The following is a 17,042-nucleotide window of genomic DNA, read 5'->3' as shown; positions in this document are numbered from 1 at the left end:
GTAATTTCCTAGGAGGAATAAAATGAAAAGGCAAATTTAAATTCTTTTTTACCTCTAGATTTCTACGATTTCATTTTTCTGCTGTGTGGCCTTGCACTTAAATATAAGATAATTTATGTGCCAACTCTGAGATCCATGCTTGAGTAGTTTTCATTAGCAGTTGTGCAAGATCTTTTTGAAATGAAAAATTCCATTTCCTTCACAAAATTTGCCACATCTAAAAATTTTTCAATGATACCTTCCCTTAAACTTAAATGTCTATATTCTCCTAATCTGTGAAAAATAACACTATAAAAATTTTAACATATCTATTTAGAATATGCCCATATAAAGCCAAGAAATCATGATTATATTTAATAGTTAATATTTGTCAGTCACACATGCTGTAGTGTTTCATTATTTTGAAGTTTGCTGATACTTTATTTTCAGAGTGAATTTTACTATATTAATGAAAGAAATGAAACTGTTAGAATTTGAAACAAGTTAAGAAAATAAAACTTAAGTTTATATATATGAATTTTCAGGTAATTTTATTTTCTCTGTTACTTGGATCTTAGATTTAGAGTTTTTAGGGTTTTTTTAATATTTTGAGTATAGCAATCTGTCATCAAATTTAGTTTGGGAATAACTCAGTTTTAGAATTGTAGAGCAAAAATTGGAAGACCATTACATTTTTCCCTATAGGTGGTTCAATTCAGACTTTGTAAATCAAGCCGTAGGACGGTAATTACTGTTTAGCCTCCCATAGCTAATGTGGGTAGGTCTGTGGAGGTAGAACACAAAACATCTGTTTACACTGGACGTCTCTCAACATTTAAGGATGGAGGACCAGACCCAGTGTTTTCTTAATCTCACTGCCGTGTTTTGTGGAAAGGTCAGAGATACAGAAGCATTTTGCTAAATTTGGAAAAGTAGAGCTAGGGAGAGTGCAGATGTCAACATTGAACTTCAAGTCAATAGTGGCTGTGCCTAAGACTTTGGAAAGAGATACAGAACGCAGAAGATAAAATGTGTGGAACTCGCCACCTGAATCATAGCAGCTTAGTATTTCCTGAAAAATTCATGATGATTTGGAAGTGTTACCTGCCATGAGGCTTCCAATCCTACAGATGTGGTTTGTTTGGGAAGTGAATTTCTCCAAGTCTTTGTTAAATGTACATGTAATTCTAATATTTTCCTCCCTTGTCCTTTACATCCCATGAGTCCTTGGCACCAAAGTCGGTGTGACAGACGGCAAGCTGTTGACAGTAATCTCTTCTCTTCCTCCCTAATAGTTAGGGCTGTAGATGCCCAGGTTTTCATTTTCCATCATCCCTTGTGCTTAAGTTTGGGCCATGCAACTAAGTTCTCTTCAGCTGAATGTGAGCAGAAGTGATTTATGCCGCTTTGAGGCCTGGCCAATAAAAGCTTATCACATGAACTTCTTGCATGCCGCCTCCCCCTCCCCCACCTCAGTTGACAATGGCACCCCCCTGAGTCACTGAAGCAGAGTTCCCTGATCCCACTTGGAACCTAGTCCCAGAATGTCCTCTCTGGGCTCCTAGGAGAGAGAGATGAGCACCCTTCTGTGGTGTTTGAGCCATTATATTTGAGGAGTTTAGCCTCTCCTAATACAGTAGAGAAAGGATTAATTGGTGAAGGCTTTGAGCACTGAGAAGGGAAGAAATGATTATTTTTTGATGAAGGTAAATTATATATATATATGCTATATATATATATATATAATAAAAGCTACATTTTTTAATTACCTCATCTTTCCAAAAGAAATAAAAATATTGTGTCAGTGCAATTATCATATATATATACATATATATATGTGTGTGTGTGTATATATATGTGTGTGTGTGTGTGTGTGTATATATATATATATATATATATATATATATATATGTCAGCTGGATTGGTCTTCTATATTCTTCTGATATGAAAGTTCACCTAACTGCAGACCTATAGGTTCAGCCTGACCATAGATACTAAGACAAAGGAGCTTAATGGCTTAACTTGTCCACTTTTGACATTATTAATGGAACTGATCTCCATGATTTAGTCCTAGCCTTATGGATTCCTATCTTACACCCCAGTGGCCTTATGCCAATTTTCCAGGGACTAAATTTCTTCTTTCTGAATCCAGGCTTCTCTTGATTTGGTCTACTTATCTCTTCTTTTTATTAACATATAATGTATTATTTGTTTCAGGGGTACAGGTCTCTGATTCATCAGTCTTACACAACATACAGCGCTCACCATAGCACATACCCTTCCCTTTGAATAATGGTCTTAAGCCAATTTGCCTGCTGCTTGAACCACTGTGTATCACCTTATTCCTGGCTGATATCCACAGTCTGGGTCTTGTACTTGGTTCAGGATTGTGCCAAATAAAACATATGCTCTAGTTCCCTTTTTCTGTTCTGGCTTCTCTTCCCTCTTCTGCTGTGCCCTCCTGCAATCCTTCATGTAGGAAAAAGGGTAATCTACTAAATTTGAGCATCTTCCAAATCATATTTGTATTTATCTTTTTCTCCAACAATAAAGTACGTCTATGTTATAACTACCACTATTCATTCAAATTTGAAAAGCTATATTCTTCTGTCTGGCCTGCCCTAATTCATATACTGATAGATGTCTCACTAAATATACTCTTCATTTGTTCTTATTCCTCTAATCAAAAGTTAGAAAAATTTGTGAATTTCATTAACCCCCTTTTGAAGCAATATTATAGAAGCAGAAATTATTCTTTATTATAGAAAAGAATTGGTAATGTATGACTGAAAGAAGCTAAGTGAAGTAATATGTAGCTAGTAATATTGTAATTATAGTTGACCCTTGAGTAATGCAGAAGTTAGGGGCATCACCACCCCTCCAGTTGAAAACCCCTATATAACTTTTGACTCCTCCGAAAATGTAACTACTAGTAGCCTACTGTTGATTGGAAGGCCTTACTAGTAACATAAGTAGTGGATTAACACATACATATTTTGTATGTTATATGTATTCTGTGTTCTTGCAAAAAGTAAGCTAGAGAAAAGATGTTCAGAAAAATCATAAGAGAATGTACATTTATAGAACTGTACTGTATTTATTGAAAAAATTGTGTAAGTGGGCATGTGCAGTTCAAACCTGTGTTGTTCAAGGGTCAGTTGTACTTTAAAATTTTAAGTACACAGAACCCTTTTAAAATCTAAATATGAAAAAACCTACATATGTAGTTTTTATATATTGCAATCACTTGGGAGGGGTGAGAATTGAGTGCTCCACATTTTAAGACTTAAGCAGCAAATTACTTTTGTCTGTATCCCTACTTAAGAAGAGGTTCATTTAACCAGAATTTTTACTGTATTAAAATAATAAAATGAAAAATAAATCTCATACCTTTTATTGCAATAGCTAAACTTAAGTATTTACCAACATTAGTTTTGTTTTGTTTTTTTTTAGCATTTTATTTATTTATTGGACAGAGGGAGAGCAAACACAAACAGGGAAGCGGGAGAGGGAGAAGCAGGCTCCCTGATCCCACTGATCAGGGAGCCCGACCCGGGGCTCGATCCTAGGACCCTGGGATCATGACCTGAGCCGAAGGCAGATGTGTAACCAACAGCCATCCAGGCGCCCCCCAAAGTTAACTGTTTGTAAATACCCAGTAGTGCAATTGCTGGATCGTATGGTAGCTCTATTTTCAACTTTTTGAGGAATCTCCTTACTGTTTTCCAGAGTGGCTGCACCAGCTTGCATTCCCTCCAACAGTTTAAAGATATGTTTGAACAACTTTTTAAAAAGATACCCACAAATTATGCCATATCTTTCTCTCTAAAACTTTAGATTATCTTTTATTATCTCAGTCTAAATTCCTAGTGTGGAATCAGAAGCTTTTCTTTTGTTTGTCCTTGTCTCCTACCTGACCCAGACTCGGTATCCCTTTGACTCGTTATTACCCAGTTGCCAATTTTGTTTTCATCCACAAGCATTTGTTTATTCACACAGTAATCATTTACCAAGCCTCTTAGATGTGCCTGGCATTATATTCATCACTGGTTAAGTTCTTATAAACATAACAACTACTACTGCTCTCAAGGAATTCCTGGTTAAATGGCAGAGACAGAGATGTAAACAGATCATTGCAACCCGGTATGAATGGGTGAAAGGAGGAGTACAAGTGACGTAACAGGGATGTATAAAGAAGATAACTAGGATTTATTTAAAGTACAGTGTTGACTCAGGCAACTCTCAACACTCTCACTGTTGTCAGAGTTTCAGATATGTTATTACAAGGATGTGATTAATTAGGATTGATGGGGAGCAGTATCTTATACAATACAGAGGACATGACTGCAGAAGCTTTATGACAGGTCTCCTTTCTGAGAGTCTGAGTGGAAGAATCACGGAGACTATTTGATAGGGAGAAGAGATTTATCTTCTTGGAAATAGCTGCAGAAGTTTCTCACTTCCAGAGAAATGAAAAGCTGAGTTGATCTAAAATATTACTGGAGCTGACCATACCTCAGAGACCATTATCGTTCCCAGAGCTCATCTCAGGCACAGAGTGAAATTAGACTCATTCTTGTTTCTACCAACAGGTTAGGACTAGCTATTGGGTAGTATTAGTTTAGTTGGTTTCATGAGGTGTTAGCAGTAGACAGCTATTGAATATGTTGATAATTAGCAGATCTCTATAGCAGACACTCTAAAATAAAGCATTTAGGAGACCGGATAAATAGCAGCTTAACACCTACCACTGGGATGAGTGGATAAGCAAGCACTGTAATCCCAGGGGAACTACTGAAGGATTCAGGAAAAGGCCTCAGGCACAGGTTGGCAGGTACACAGGTACTGACGTGGGGAAATAAGGGGTAGGTTCTGATAATAGGAAGCAAATCGGAAGCTGAATTCCTGGTTCCAGAGCAGGACAGGCACCACCACCCAAATCTCTGGCCTGAAAGTCTTTGATTATTTCCAGGGTGGGACAGGATTGGTTCCAGAGACTGAAATGAATGAAACAAATACCACAAATAGTGCTTAAGTATGTTCAACAGGTGCTTTTAGGAAGAGGAAGTCAAGGACACTATTTCAGTATCAGAGGTCTCACAGTGGAGACTCTGGTTCTTCTAAACAGGGAAAACAGGAATTCAGGGTACAAATATTAATTACATTTAATCTCTAAGAATTTTTAATTAGAACAAATTTTTTAAATTGGTAATTAATAAGCTATACTTCATGGATTGATGCCTAACAAAAATTATGTTCCAGTTTCCCTGCATTTAAAAGGAGCTTTCTGAGTGGGTCTGCTGATAATAACACCAACAAATAACTTCCAAAGACAGGAGTGCATGCAGAGAAAAGATTTCACCTTAGAAGAAGCATCTCCAGGAAAGATGGAACGTGGAAACTTTGTGTTGAAGTTTGAACTTTGGAGAAATTACTTCTTAGAAGCTTAACCAGTCTTCAGCTCCATCTATGCTTCTAGTACCCACCAGCTAAGTTCTCAGAGAGCTATTTCTCTTTGTGACCACTATAAACTTGAGGGTTTTCTCTTTAATATTCCTTAACAATTTAAAGGCTGTCACTTCCTTAGTTTCCTAAATAGGTGTTTTTTAGTTTGACTGTCAACCTATGGAAATTAAGAATTTTTCTTAAATGACCATGACTTATATTAACTCCTGTCAGTATTTTCCCTGTGGTTAACAAATGGTCTAGTTAACATTTTATTGCCACTTTTAAAAGCCTTATTTTTTAGGTACATAATTTTGGATTGATAATGGAGATTTTCATTTTAATAATGTTTTAACAACTAAATGTAGATAATTCAGGTTTTATGGCTTTCAGGTTTGTTTTTCCATTCACCTTAGCTATATTGTACTTATTGATGTTTTTTCTATATTGGGAATTTGTGATGCAAAAGGTATTATTTACTGAAACAGTAGATATTAATGAAAAATGTTTAGATTAATTTTAAGCTTTAGAAATTAACTTTAGAAAGATATATTGGATTTAGATAGCAAAAAAGGTATTAAAGTAGATCATCCAGTGAATACTGGTATACTTCACCTGTTCCTTGTAATATAAGGATTATACCCATAGCTTCACACCAGTGTGCTACAGGGAAATGGCTGTATTTGTTTTTTAAAAAATGCTCTGAACATTAACATGATACAAGATCATTGTCATTTGTAAGCAAGCAAGACTGCCAAGAGGATTAGTAAACTGGTTTGAATATCATTTTTCACCTTTATTTATTGGTTCTTGTTTTTGAATGCTCATAATAGTGATGTTAGAACTTCAGTAGGTTTAGATTTTTTAAACTTTGGAAAGTTCAAAAGCAAAGCTGAGTCCTTTAAAGGTCTGAGAGTTCCTTCTCATATTTTGGGAATCTTCTAGTCTGAAGCTGTCCCTTTCTCAGGGATTCTAGTGGATCAAGTCAGGTATCAGCTGAACTTCATGGACCACTGCTCCTTATCAACCTCGTAAACACTGTAAAGTTTAATGTGGTTAGAACTGTACCACAGTAACAAACAAATGAAAAAACCTGAATTCTTCATCTGTGCTCTTAGATCATTCATTAAGAAAATAGTCTGTTTTGGGGCACCTGAGTGGCTCAGTTGGTTACGAGTCTGCTTTCAACTCAGGTCATGATCCCAGGGTCCTGGGATCAAGCCCCACGTTGGGCTCCCCACTCAGCATGGAGTCTGCTTCTCCCTCTCCCTCTGCCCCTTCCCCCTCGTTCTCTCTCTCTCTCCCTCTCTCTCTCTCTAATAAATAAATCTATAAAAAAATTAAATAGTCTGTTTATAAACCACAGAGAAAGAAGCACGTGGACAATTGGAAGGTTTGAGAGTGAATGCGCATAGATGGGTAGAACATGATTAAACCAAGCTTACTCATATTTGTCTCTAAAACACTTTTAGATAAAGTAAGTAATCTTCCAATTGATTATTTTATAATTAATTCATTTGTATATAGTGCACATACCAAGTATCTGTTGGATGAATGAATGAATTTACATTAGCTCATTAGTTGATTTTAAATATTCATCTTGGAAACTAAAAATTGTTAAAATATAATATAAATAATTGAGTTTTGTCCAATACCTTTTGAGTTTTTGTTTGAGGATTTCTATTTATGCTGGTACTTGCCCAACACATTTTAAATTTTTGTTTGGGGACTCATACTTATATTTCTATTTTGGTAAAAAAGGTAAAGAAACAAGAGGACCAGATGATCTCTAAGGTCTGTGAAGACCAGTCTAACTCTAAGCACATTTATTTCCAATGAACAAAGGAAAAGAAATACCTATTCCTGAGTTAAGGTAGAAGATAATGATCAAAACCAACAGCAGACATTGCATTTAATGGAAATTCATTAGAAGCATTCTCTCCAAAACATGGGACAAGATAATTATGCTTATTATTACTGATAACTATTCAGCATCATATTTAGAGACATAGACCTCTCATAATTAAGACAATGAAAATGAAGTATAAATATTAAAAAGGAAAAGCTACAACTGTCATTTATTATGAAACAATTTATGATTTACTTAGAAAATCGAAGGAAAAAAGTTATTAAAATTAATGAAGGAATTTAAAAAGGTAATTGGATACAAAGCAGATATATGAAGGTCATCAGAAATAACCAGTTGAAAATGTAACAGGAATAAAAGGTTCCATTCACAATTCACAATTACACAGAAACTATAAAATGTACCAAAAATCTACCGAAAATACGTAAAATTTATATGAAGAAAACTGCAAAACTTTACTGAAAGACATAGTTGAAGAAGACCTGAATAAATAGATAACCATGTTCCCAGATGGGAAAAATCAGGTCTCCTAAATTACACCAAAATTGAGTGTCATCCCCAACAAAATGCTAGTAGGATTATTTAAATAGAATTTGACACATTGATTTCAAAGTTCACTTAGAGAAGAAACTTGAATATCAATCACTATGAATATTTTCTAAAGGTTGATAATAAGATGAAATCTTGCTTTACCTAATATCAAAACATAACCACAAGCTATAATAATTAAAACAGCATGGCATTTGAGTAGGGAGTAGCAAATAATATAAATATAAAGCCAACCAAAGTATTGATTTCCTCTTCTCTTCCTCTCATCCCATTCTCCAGTCAGATGAACCCATTCCCCCCAGTTGATGATAATTAGACTGTTTTAGGATCGGACCAATATACTGGATCAACATGGGAAAATTGGTTTTTACTTTTTATGTTGCATTTGAGCAGTGCCAATGTATATTATTGCACTATATGATTTATCTCACTAAATTGAGAAGAGGCAATGAAGGAAGCAACAAGTAAGCAGTAGCAGGAAGCCCTTTTAAGCACCCAGACTCTGTTTATCTCTTATACATAAATCATATTCTTCCCTTTTAGGATATACTTTTTTTGTCTGGGGCATGAACCATTCTCAAACACCTTCCCAGTCCTTCTTTTAAGGTGTTGCTAAATAAACCTGTAGGCACCACCTAATGCCATTATCAAAAATGATGTGTATTATTGCTAAGGCAACAGGGGTAGAATTCATTAAGTGGAGTTTTGTTGTTTTTGTTTCAAGTTTTTATTTAAATTCCAGTTAACATATAATGCAATATTAGTTTCAGGAGTAGTATTTAGTGATTCATCACTTACATATAACACCCAATGCTCATCACAAGTGCCTTCCTTAATCCCCATCACCCATTTAACCATCCCCCGCCCACCTACCCTCCAGCTTTTTCTCTATAGTTAAGAGTCTGTATTATGGTTTGCCTCTCTTTTTCCCCCCATGTTCATTTGTTTTGTTTCTTAAATTCCACATATGAGTGAAATCATATGGTATTTTTCTCTGATTGATTTATTTCACTTAGCATAATACACTCTAGTTCCATCCATGTTGTTGCAAATGGCAAGATTTCATTTTTTTGATAGCTGATTAATATTCCATTATACACACACACACACATGCACACACACCACAATTCCTTTACCCATTCATCAATCAATAGACATTGGGGTTCTTTCCATAATTTGGCTATTGTTGATAATGCTATTAAGTATCGGCATGCATGAATTCCTTTGAATCAATATTTTTGTATCCTTTAGGTAAATACCTAGTAGTGCTATTTCTGGGTCATAGGGTAGTTCTATCTTTAACTTTTTGGGGAACCTCCATCCTGTTTTCCAGAGTGGCTGCCCCAGTTTGCATTCCCACCAACAGTGTAAGTGGGTTCCCCTTTCTCCGCATCCTTGCCAACATTTGTTGTTTCCCGTGTTGTTAATTTTAGCCATTTGGACAGATGTGAGGTGATATCTTATTGTAGTTTTGGTTTGTACTTCCCTGATGATGAGTAATGCTGAGCAACTTTTCATATATCTGTTGGCCATCTGGATGTCTTCTTTGGAAAGATGTCTATTCATGTCTTCTGCCCATTTCTTAATGGAATTATTTGGTTTTTGGGTGTTGAGTTTGATAAATTTTTTATAGATTTTGTATACTAACCCTTTATCAGATATGTCATTTGCAAATCTCTTCTTCCATTCTGAAGATTGCCTTTTAGTTCTGTTGATTGTTGCCTTCACTCTGCAGAAGGTTTTTATTGTGATGAAGTCCCAGTAGTTCATTTTTGCTTTTGTTTCTCTTGCCTCCCAATCTAGTAAGAAGTTGCTACAGCTGATGTCAAAGAAGTTACTACCCGTGTTCTCTTCTAGTATTTTGACGTTTTCCTGTCTCACACTTAGGTCTTTCATCCATTTTGAATTAATTTTTGTATATGGTGTAAGAAAGTGGTCCAGTTTCATTCTCTTATATGTTGCTGTTTTCCCAACACCATCTGTTAAAGAGACTGTCCTTTTCCCAAAGGATGTTCTTTCCTGGTTTGTCGAAGATTAGTTGATCATACAGTTGTGGGTCCATTTCTGAATTTTCTATTCTGTTCCATTGATTAATGTGTCTGTTTTTGTGCCAGTACCATATTGTCTTGATCACTACAGCTTTGTAATATTACTCGAAATCCTGAATTGTGATGCTTCTAGCTTTACTTTTCTTTTTCAAGATTGCTTTGGCTATTCCGGGTCTTTTGTTGTTCCCTATAAATTCTAGGATTGTTTGTTCTAGCTCTGTGAAAAATGCTGGTGGTATTTTGATAGGAATTGCATTAAATGTGTAGATTGCTTTGGGTAATAGAAACATTTTAACAACACTTGTTCTTCCGATTCATGAGCTCGGAGTATTTTTCCATTTCTTTGTGCCATCTTCAGTTTCTTTCCTGCAATGGAGTTTAAGTGAAAACTTAACTCTACTTGATCAGATTTTTTTCTGAAACTTACTCAGGTGGTTAAAGGATTCACACCATCCTATAGTTCTGCCTGTTTTCTCTCAGTAGAGAATGGATTAGAGGCAAAAATCACAGGCCATAACTGTAAAATTTTAGGGAAGTAGTGTGTGCTTACACAAAAGTGTGGCTGTGGCAGATGTGAGAAATTAGAGGGAGAACAACAGGTTTTGTTGATTGATTGTTAGTAGAAGTTAAGGAGAAGGAAGAGTTGTCAGCATTAGCTCATGGAAGGTGGATCAAATTCCCAGCTGCAGTGGTCAAGCGGGTTTGGCGTGCTGGGACCAATGACAGACACTTAGGAAGGAACGTTTCATGAGAAAACACAGGTACATCATAAGCAATAATGGCAGCAGCAGGTAGAAGCGGAAGTCACAGATCAAGTCCATATTAGATGATAACAAATAAAGATGTTACAGGCAAAAACTGTGGTTCAAGATGTTAGACTAAGGCATGGCTTCAGATAATGGTGCAGAAACCATGAGAGCTCCACACAGAGTGGTCCTTCAGGGAATTCTCTGGAAATCAGTCTTGGTTGATTGGGGCCAGTTAGGTCCAAGGAAATGGCCTAGCAGGAAGAAAGCAGGAGAGTAAACTGTGGTCCCAGATAAGATTGATTTCCCTGTCCTAGGAGGAAGAACCCCCTGGAATATATGTATAGAAAGGGACCTAAGATGTTAGACTGATCCCTGAGGACTATTCAGGGAGATTATTGCCCATTATTGACATTAAGTTGCTCAGTGTCTCACTTCTCACCCATGACAGAGCCAAAACAGTTTCCCAATACCTATGGATTACCTGAGTAATTGTTACTAACATACTGCTGAACTGGCTTGTCTCTGGTATGGAGCTGCGTTATCTTTCTTTTTTTTTTTTTATTATGTTATGTTAATCACCATACATTACATCATTAGTTTTGGATGTAGTATTCAATGATTCATTGTTTGCGTATAACACCCAGTGCTCCATGCAGAACGTGCCCTCTTTAATACCCATCACCAGGCTAACCCATCCCCCCACCCCCACCCCTCCAGAACCCTCAGTTTGTTTTTCAGAGTCCATAGTCTCTCATGGTTCGTCTGGAGCTGCGTTATCTTTCTAAAGAGCATCATTTTCTTTGTGTCATTGCTCTACGTAAAAATCTCCTAAAGCCATTTTTTTATCAGATTAAATTCCAGTGCTTTAGTCTGGCATTCAGAAATCTTATCAGTTTACTTACCCTTTTCCATGAATGCAAATCCTCTGCTCTGGGAAGGTTCTTACTGTCTTTTCAAATATTCTGTATAAACCTAGAATGCTCATATCTTTTCCTGACATTAAAATTCATATTTTTTCTTCCTGAAACCTTATTTTTTTTAAGATTTTATTTATTTATTTGAGAGAAAGAGAGAGAGCACAAGCAGGGGAAGCAGCAGAGGGAGAAGGTGAAGCAGATCTCCTCTGATCAGGGAGCCCGATGCGGGGTCCCAATTCCAGGACCCTGGGATCATAACCTAAGCTGAAGGCAGATGCTTAACCAACTGAGCCACCCAGGCGCCCCATGAAACCATTTTATTAACCTCAATCTCTATAGTGCTTTTTATTTTGATTTACTCTAACCTGACTCATTCCTTTCTTCCATGTTTGTACCTTTTGTCTCTCCAACTACTATTTTGTCCCTCCATATACATTGCATATTTCTTAAAGGCAGAGACTATATGTTCTATCTCTTATACATGCCATTAAAAAGTAGGGAGTGAACCTTTCTTTTAGTTTTTATTTGACTACTTGTGTAATGTTTTTAAAAGTCTTAGTCTTCAGAATAGTGGGAAAAGATGAGTCATTTGCCTAGCTTTTCGTTTAATAAAGTGTAACTTAGAAATACAAAATGTAGTCTCGTTGAAAGTTCTTGTGGATTGTTTTGATACGACTTCTGAAGATACTAGATATTTAAATAATTTTAATAGTTTACACATAATCTGCATTATGACCTCATAGACATGGAAGAGACAATAAATAGAATAAGCTTGCCTTATATAATAATAATTTCTATTATCCTAAATAATTTTTTCTAATATAAAATAATTTTTATGAAGTGTTCAAAATATAATTATTATACTGTTGATAATCTTGTAAATTGCTATTAACTCCCTAGAGGCAGAGTGAAAATATATATGAAAAGGTTTTGGTTGACCAATCAAATCCACTCTTAGGAATTTATCTCAAGGAACTCTTTGTACATATATGTAAATATATTCTATGCTGGTCATTTTAACATTGTTTTATAATAGTAAAATACTATGAATCACCTAAATATTCAACCATATGTAATTCATAAATTGTACTATCGTACATTTACTATGAAATTTTATACAGTTACTAAAAAATGGTCTACTAGAGTATTTAGTGTATTTAGTGACATGAGAAATTAGCCCTGATATATTAATAAGTGAAAAATATCAGATTACTGAACAGTGTAGTGTAGTCCCATTTTTGCCAAAAAAAAACTATATAAATTTTAAAAATTCTGTCTTCTGAATTATATATAATAACTATGCATCACTTTTGTAATAAAAAAATCCTTCTATTAAAAAATAAATTTGCTGTGGTTCAGAGAGAAAATAACAGTGAAAAATTATCCACAAAGAAAGGTCTTCAAATTAAGGAAAACAAAAGAGACTTCCTCCTCCCCCCTGCCCCCGCATTTATACACACTCTTCTAATTCTGTTAATCTTAACCTTAGGTAGAATTCAGAACAACTATTGGTAGTAACTGTACTATAGTGATCTAGAGTTAGCAACTTCAGTTCTAATCTAAGCGCTGCCACTAAGTGGTTTCCTTAGTGGTAGCCCTGAATAGCATATCAGGGTTTCACTTTCTTCTTTTAGAAAATCAATAGACTAGGGGCGCCTGGATGGCTCAGTCAGTTAAGCATCTGCCTTCAGCTCAGGTCATGATCTCGGGGTCCTAGGATTGAGTCCCACATGGCGTTCCCTGCTCAGCGGGGAGCCTGCTTCTTCCTCTCCCTCTACCTGCCACTCCCCCTGCTTGTGCTCTTTCTCTCTCTCTCTCTCTCTCTCTCTCAAATAAATAAATACATACATAAAATCTTAAAAAAAAAAACCAAAGACTCTACTGAACAGAATTCTGATTAGATCAGTAAGGCTATTTAGAGAGCACATAGTAGGCATTCAGCAAGAGTTAGTGTTCTTTCTAAAGAAACTATTAGCTCAGAAAATTTCATGTTTTCTGAAACTGAAACTTCAGAAGTAAATTACTGGTCCTTTAAAGTGCCAGTTTGTTTGTTTATTTATTTATTTATTTATTTATTTATTTATTTATTTATTTTAAGATTTTATTTATTTATTCACGAGAGATAGGGGGTGGGAGAGAGAGAGAAGCAGAGGGAGAAGCAGGCTCCCAAGGAGCAGGGTGCCCGTTGCGGGACTCGATCCCAGGACCCTGGGATCATGACCTGAGCCGAAGGCAGACGCTTAACCATCTGAGCCACACAGGCGCCCTAAAGTGCCAGTTTAGAATTTTCAGGCCCTTAATGATATTTATAGTAGGATCTTTCAAACAATTCATTTTATTCACATGGGTAATTTATTTATAAAATGATTAAGTTCTCCAGAAGACAATATTTTCACACTTGGTCATTTACTCTGTTAATTCACTTTCAGCATAATTAAAAGCATTTAGCTTCTAAAAGGAGACATTATTTCACACAGTTCAAATTTATTTACTTTCTTAATTTTAGGTTGCTATCAACCGAACAGACATCGAAGACTTAGACCTCTATGCTACGTCTCGGGAAAGGAGATTTCGTTTGTTTGCTTCTATAGAATGTGAAGGACAGTTATTCATGACTCCATATGATTTTATTTTGGCTGTTACAACTGATGAGCCCAAATGTAAGTATATTTTGTAAATTCTCTTAATAATTTTATGAGATTTTTTCTTATCTCTGGTTTGTAAAAGTGTGGAATAGGTTAAGTTTTCAGAACAACTAACCAAGTAATGTATTTCAAAAGACATTATGCTATATAATCTTACTAGACTAATATTTCTTATAAACTCTGATTGATATCTCTTTTCACAAACTTTCATTTGTTTCCTCTTTTTCAGTTCATTGAACTTAAAAACCACCTTACTCTTGATATTCTTTATAATAGGTTCATATTCTGCCTGTTCAGTTCTTCTATCCAGCATGAACACAGTAATTCAGAGGACTGGCTTTGAAGCTAGATCTGGGTCAAGAATTCTACCTATATTTCTTCTGTATTTGTCATGGCTCCTACAGGGCAAATACATACTGTTACTCACCTTTTCATCTGTTAGAGCAGTGGTTCTCAAACTCTTTGGCATTATGTACATTCTTGTAAATCTCTTCAGTGAGTAATAGAAGATAGCTATATTCTCATCTGCTTTTTTTATTCAGTAGTTGCAGTGTGTTGTTTTTCATAAAGTATATTAAGAAAATCTGCCTCACAGATAAAGAAATAGGAAAAAGGAAGAGTATTTTAATAGCCCTTTCAGGTTATTATAAATATTCTTCTTTGATACTGTATCAACACTTGGCTAGTGGTAGTTTCTTAAAGTTTAGTTGCAGTGTGGAATTTGAAACTTTTGTCATCTGTTATGTTAAAATCCACTGGCCTACACTGCACTTTGAATGGATCTTTTACCCTTATATAATCTTGTAACATCAAATGGAAGATTCAGTTATACAGATCTTCCAAATGTTGACATATTTATCATACAATACATTTTTAAAATCACATTCAGTGATATTGTCATAATATTCTCTTTACTTATTGGAAAGCCGTCAAACTCATGGTGGTGTATACAAGTTTTCCCAAATTCTAATTTTTACTGAAAGCTCAAATGTTATTACTGGCAACAAATATTGTCAGTTGTTTTCTTTAAGTGATAGCTGACTTTGTTCATTTGTAAGAAAGTGCCTGCCAGATATCTAAGTCTAAATAACCATAATTTATCTGTCAGTTGTTCTTTCAAGTAAAAATCATGTTCCATGAAAAAAAGTTCAGTTCGCAGCTCAAAGAATCACAGGGCTTTCTCTCAAGACAGCAATAGTACTTTGGAATGCAACAGAGTGCTTTATGCACACTTCCCATTTCATCTCACAGCATATGACGACATACTCAAAGACACCTATCCAATGCCGGGTATTGTACTAGGCTCTGGAGATAAAGGGGTGAGGGAAACAAACAAATAAAAATAGGTGCCCTCCACCCTCACAATGCTTGCAGTCTGGTGGACAAAACCAACGCTGATCAATGAAGTAAATAAATAGCAAATTATATCTGTGATAAATGCCATGAAAGAAAGATACTGAGAGCATATTTTGGAGAAGTAACTTAGGTAGCTCGGGGAGATATTCCCTGGGCAAATAAATATCCACATGAAATGTGAATTGTGAATAAGAGTTAAGTAGGTTTGTAGGAAGTTGAGAGTAGAGAATTTCAGCAGGAGAAACAGCAAGTATCAAGGTGCCATCACAAGAAGGAATGTGATACATGTGAGGAGGGGAAAAAGATCTGGGTGGCTATAGTGCAAGGAGCAAAGAAGAATATGGTATGAAGTGAGGGTGGGTATGTAGGGCAGTGCCAAATCGTTGAGTTGGTAAGCTTATATTAAACATTTTTGTTTTTATCCTAAAAGTAATGGAAAATCATGGCACTAGTGTAAGCTGCAGAATAATTAGGTGTGTTAGAAAACAACTCAACTGAGTAACTTTTAAAAATCCTTTTGGCTTTATTCAGTGATTCATGAGTCAGGCAGCATCCAGTCTAGCAGATAGTGAGGAGCTCCAAGGAGCTGTATAAAACAAAAGATTTATAGGCAGAAGGGAATAAGAATAAGAAAGTTATATGAGGCAAAAAAAAGTGGGTTAGTTATTGTAAGGTTACTTTCCTTTAGAGGACAGCAGGGGTCTCTCAGGCAGATTACAAACTAGTGCTGATTGACTGAGTTAAGATTCCATTTCTGGTAGAACAGAAACTGTAATTAAGCCGTGGCTTGGTTATGTGGGTCTTAGCATAAGAACTCCATATTGAACCTGTTGTCTTGTTTTTAACAGGTGCATACCATTATTAGATTGTGTTTTGAAAAGATCTTTCAGGGTGGACATAGACTGAAGAGGGCCAGAGTGAGCATGAGCAGATCAGAGAGGAGACTTGTCCAGGCTTGAAAAGCTTCTAATGAGGGTGGTAATGGTGATGATGGAATAATGAGTACTAAAAATTTCTGGCTGGTTTACCTGTATGGATGGCAGTGGAGACCAGGTTTGAAGGGAAATATTTTAACTTCAACTTTGGACATGATGGATTTAAGATGCCTTAGATATCCAAAAGAGGAGATATGGAAGAGGCAGTTGGATCTGGCTTTTGATCATTCATTTCAAGTCATTGAAAATCAATGTACCAAATAATCAGTTGTTTGATAATCTACTTGAAACTGCCAAAAAAATGCCTTAACTTATGTTAGAACAAATTATAGCCCTTTTTCTTCAGAGCTAGGGATATGGCAAAACCTTAAATAAATCCTTAAGAGCTAATATGTAGCATGGTTACTGTAATTGATAATACCATATTGTATAATTGAAATTTGCCAAGAGAGTAGATCTTAAGCATTCCTAATAGTACCCAAAAAAGTAACTATGTGAGGTGAAAAAAAAAGTGTAAAAGTTCAAAAAAAATTAAATCCTAAATAATTTGGC

At 35.6% G+C, this 17,042-nt stretch overlaps 1 protein-coding gene across 2 annotated transcripts in view; it reads left to right on the top strand.

Annotated features, from left to right (window-relative positions):
* Positions 1 to 17,042, top strand: part of MICU3 (mitochondrial calcium uptake 3) — a 99,661-nt gene that overhangs the window by 28,696 nt on the left and 53,923 nt on the right. For both annotated transcript variants that reach the window (XM_028099689.2, XM_028099688.2), the window contains exon 2: positions 14,061 to 14,214. In XM_028099689.2, the coding sequence (XP_027955490.1) occupies positions 14,061 to 14,214 (154 nt within the window). The remainder of the gene's footprint in view (positions 1 to 14,060; positions 14,215 to 17,042) is intronic.

Source organism: Eumetopias jubatus, unplaced genomic scaffold (assembly GCF_037043125.1).
Source record: "Eumetopias jubatus isolate StellerSeaLion01/CBP00866 unplaced genomic scaffold, mEumJub1_p1.0 scaffold_2, whole genome shotgun sequence".
Classification (NCBI taxonomy): domain Eukaryota; kingdom Metazoa; phylum Chordata; class Mammalia; order Carnivora; family Otariidae; genus Eumetopias; species Eumetopias jubatus.
The sequence above is the reverse complement of the archived record's forward strand: the minus strand, read 5'-3'. Positions and strand labels throughout refer to the sequence as shown.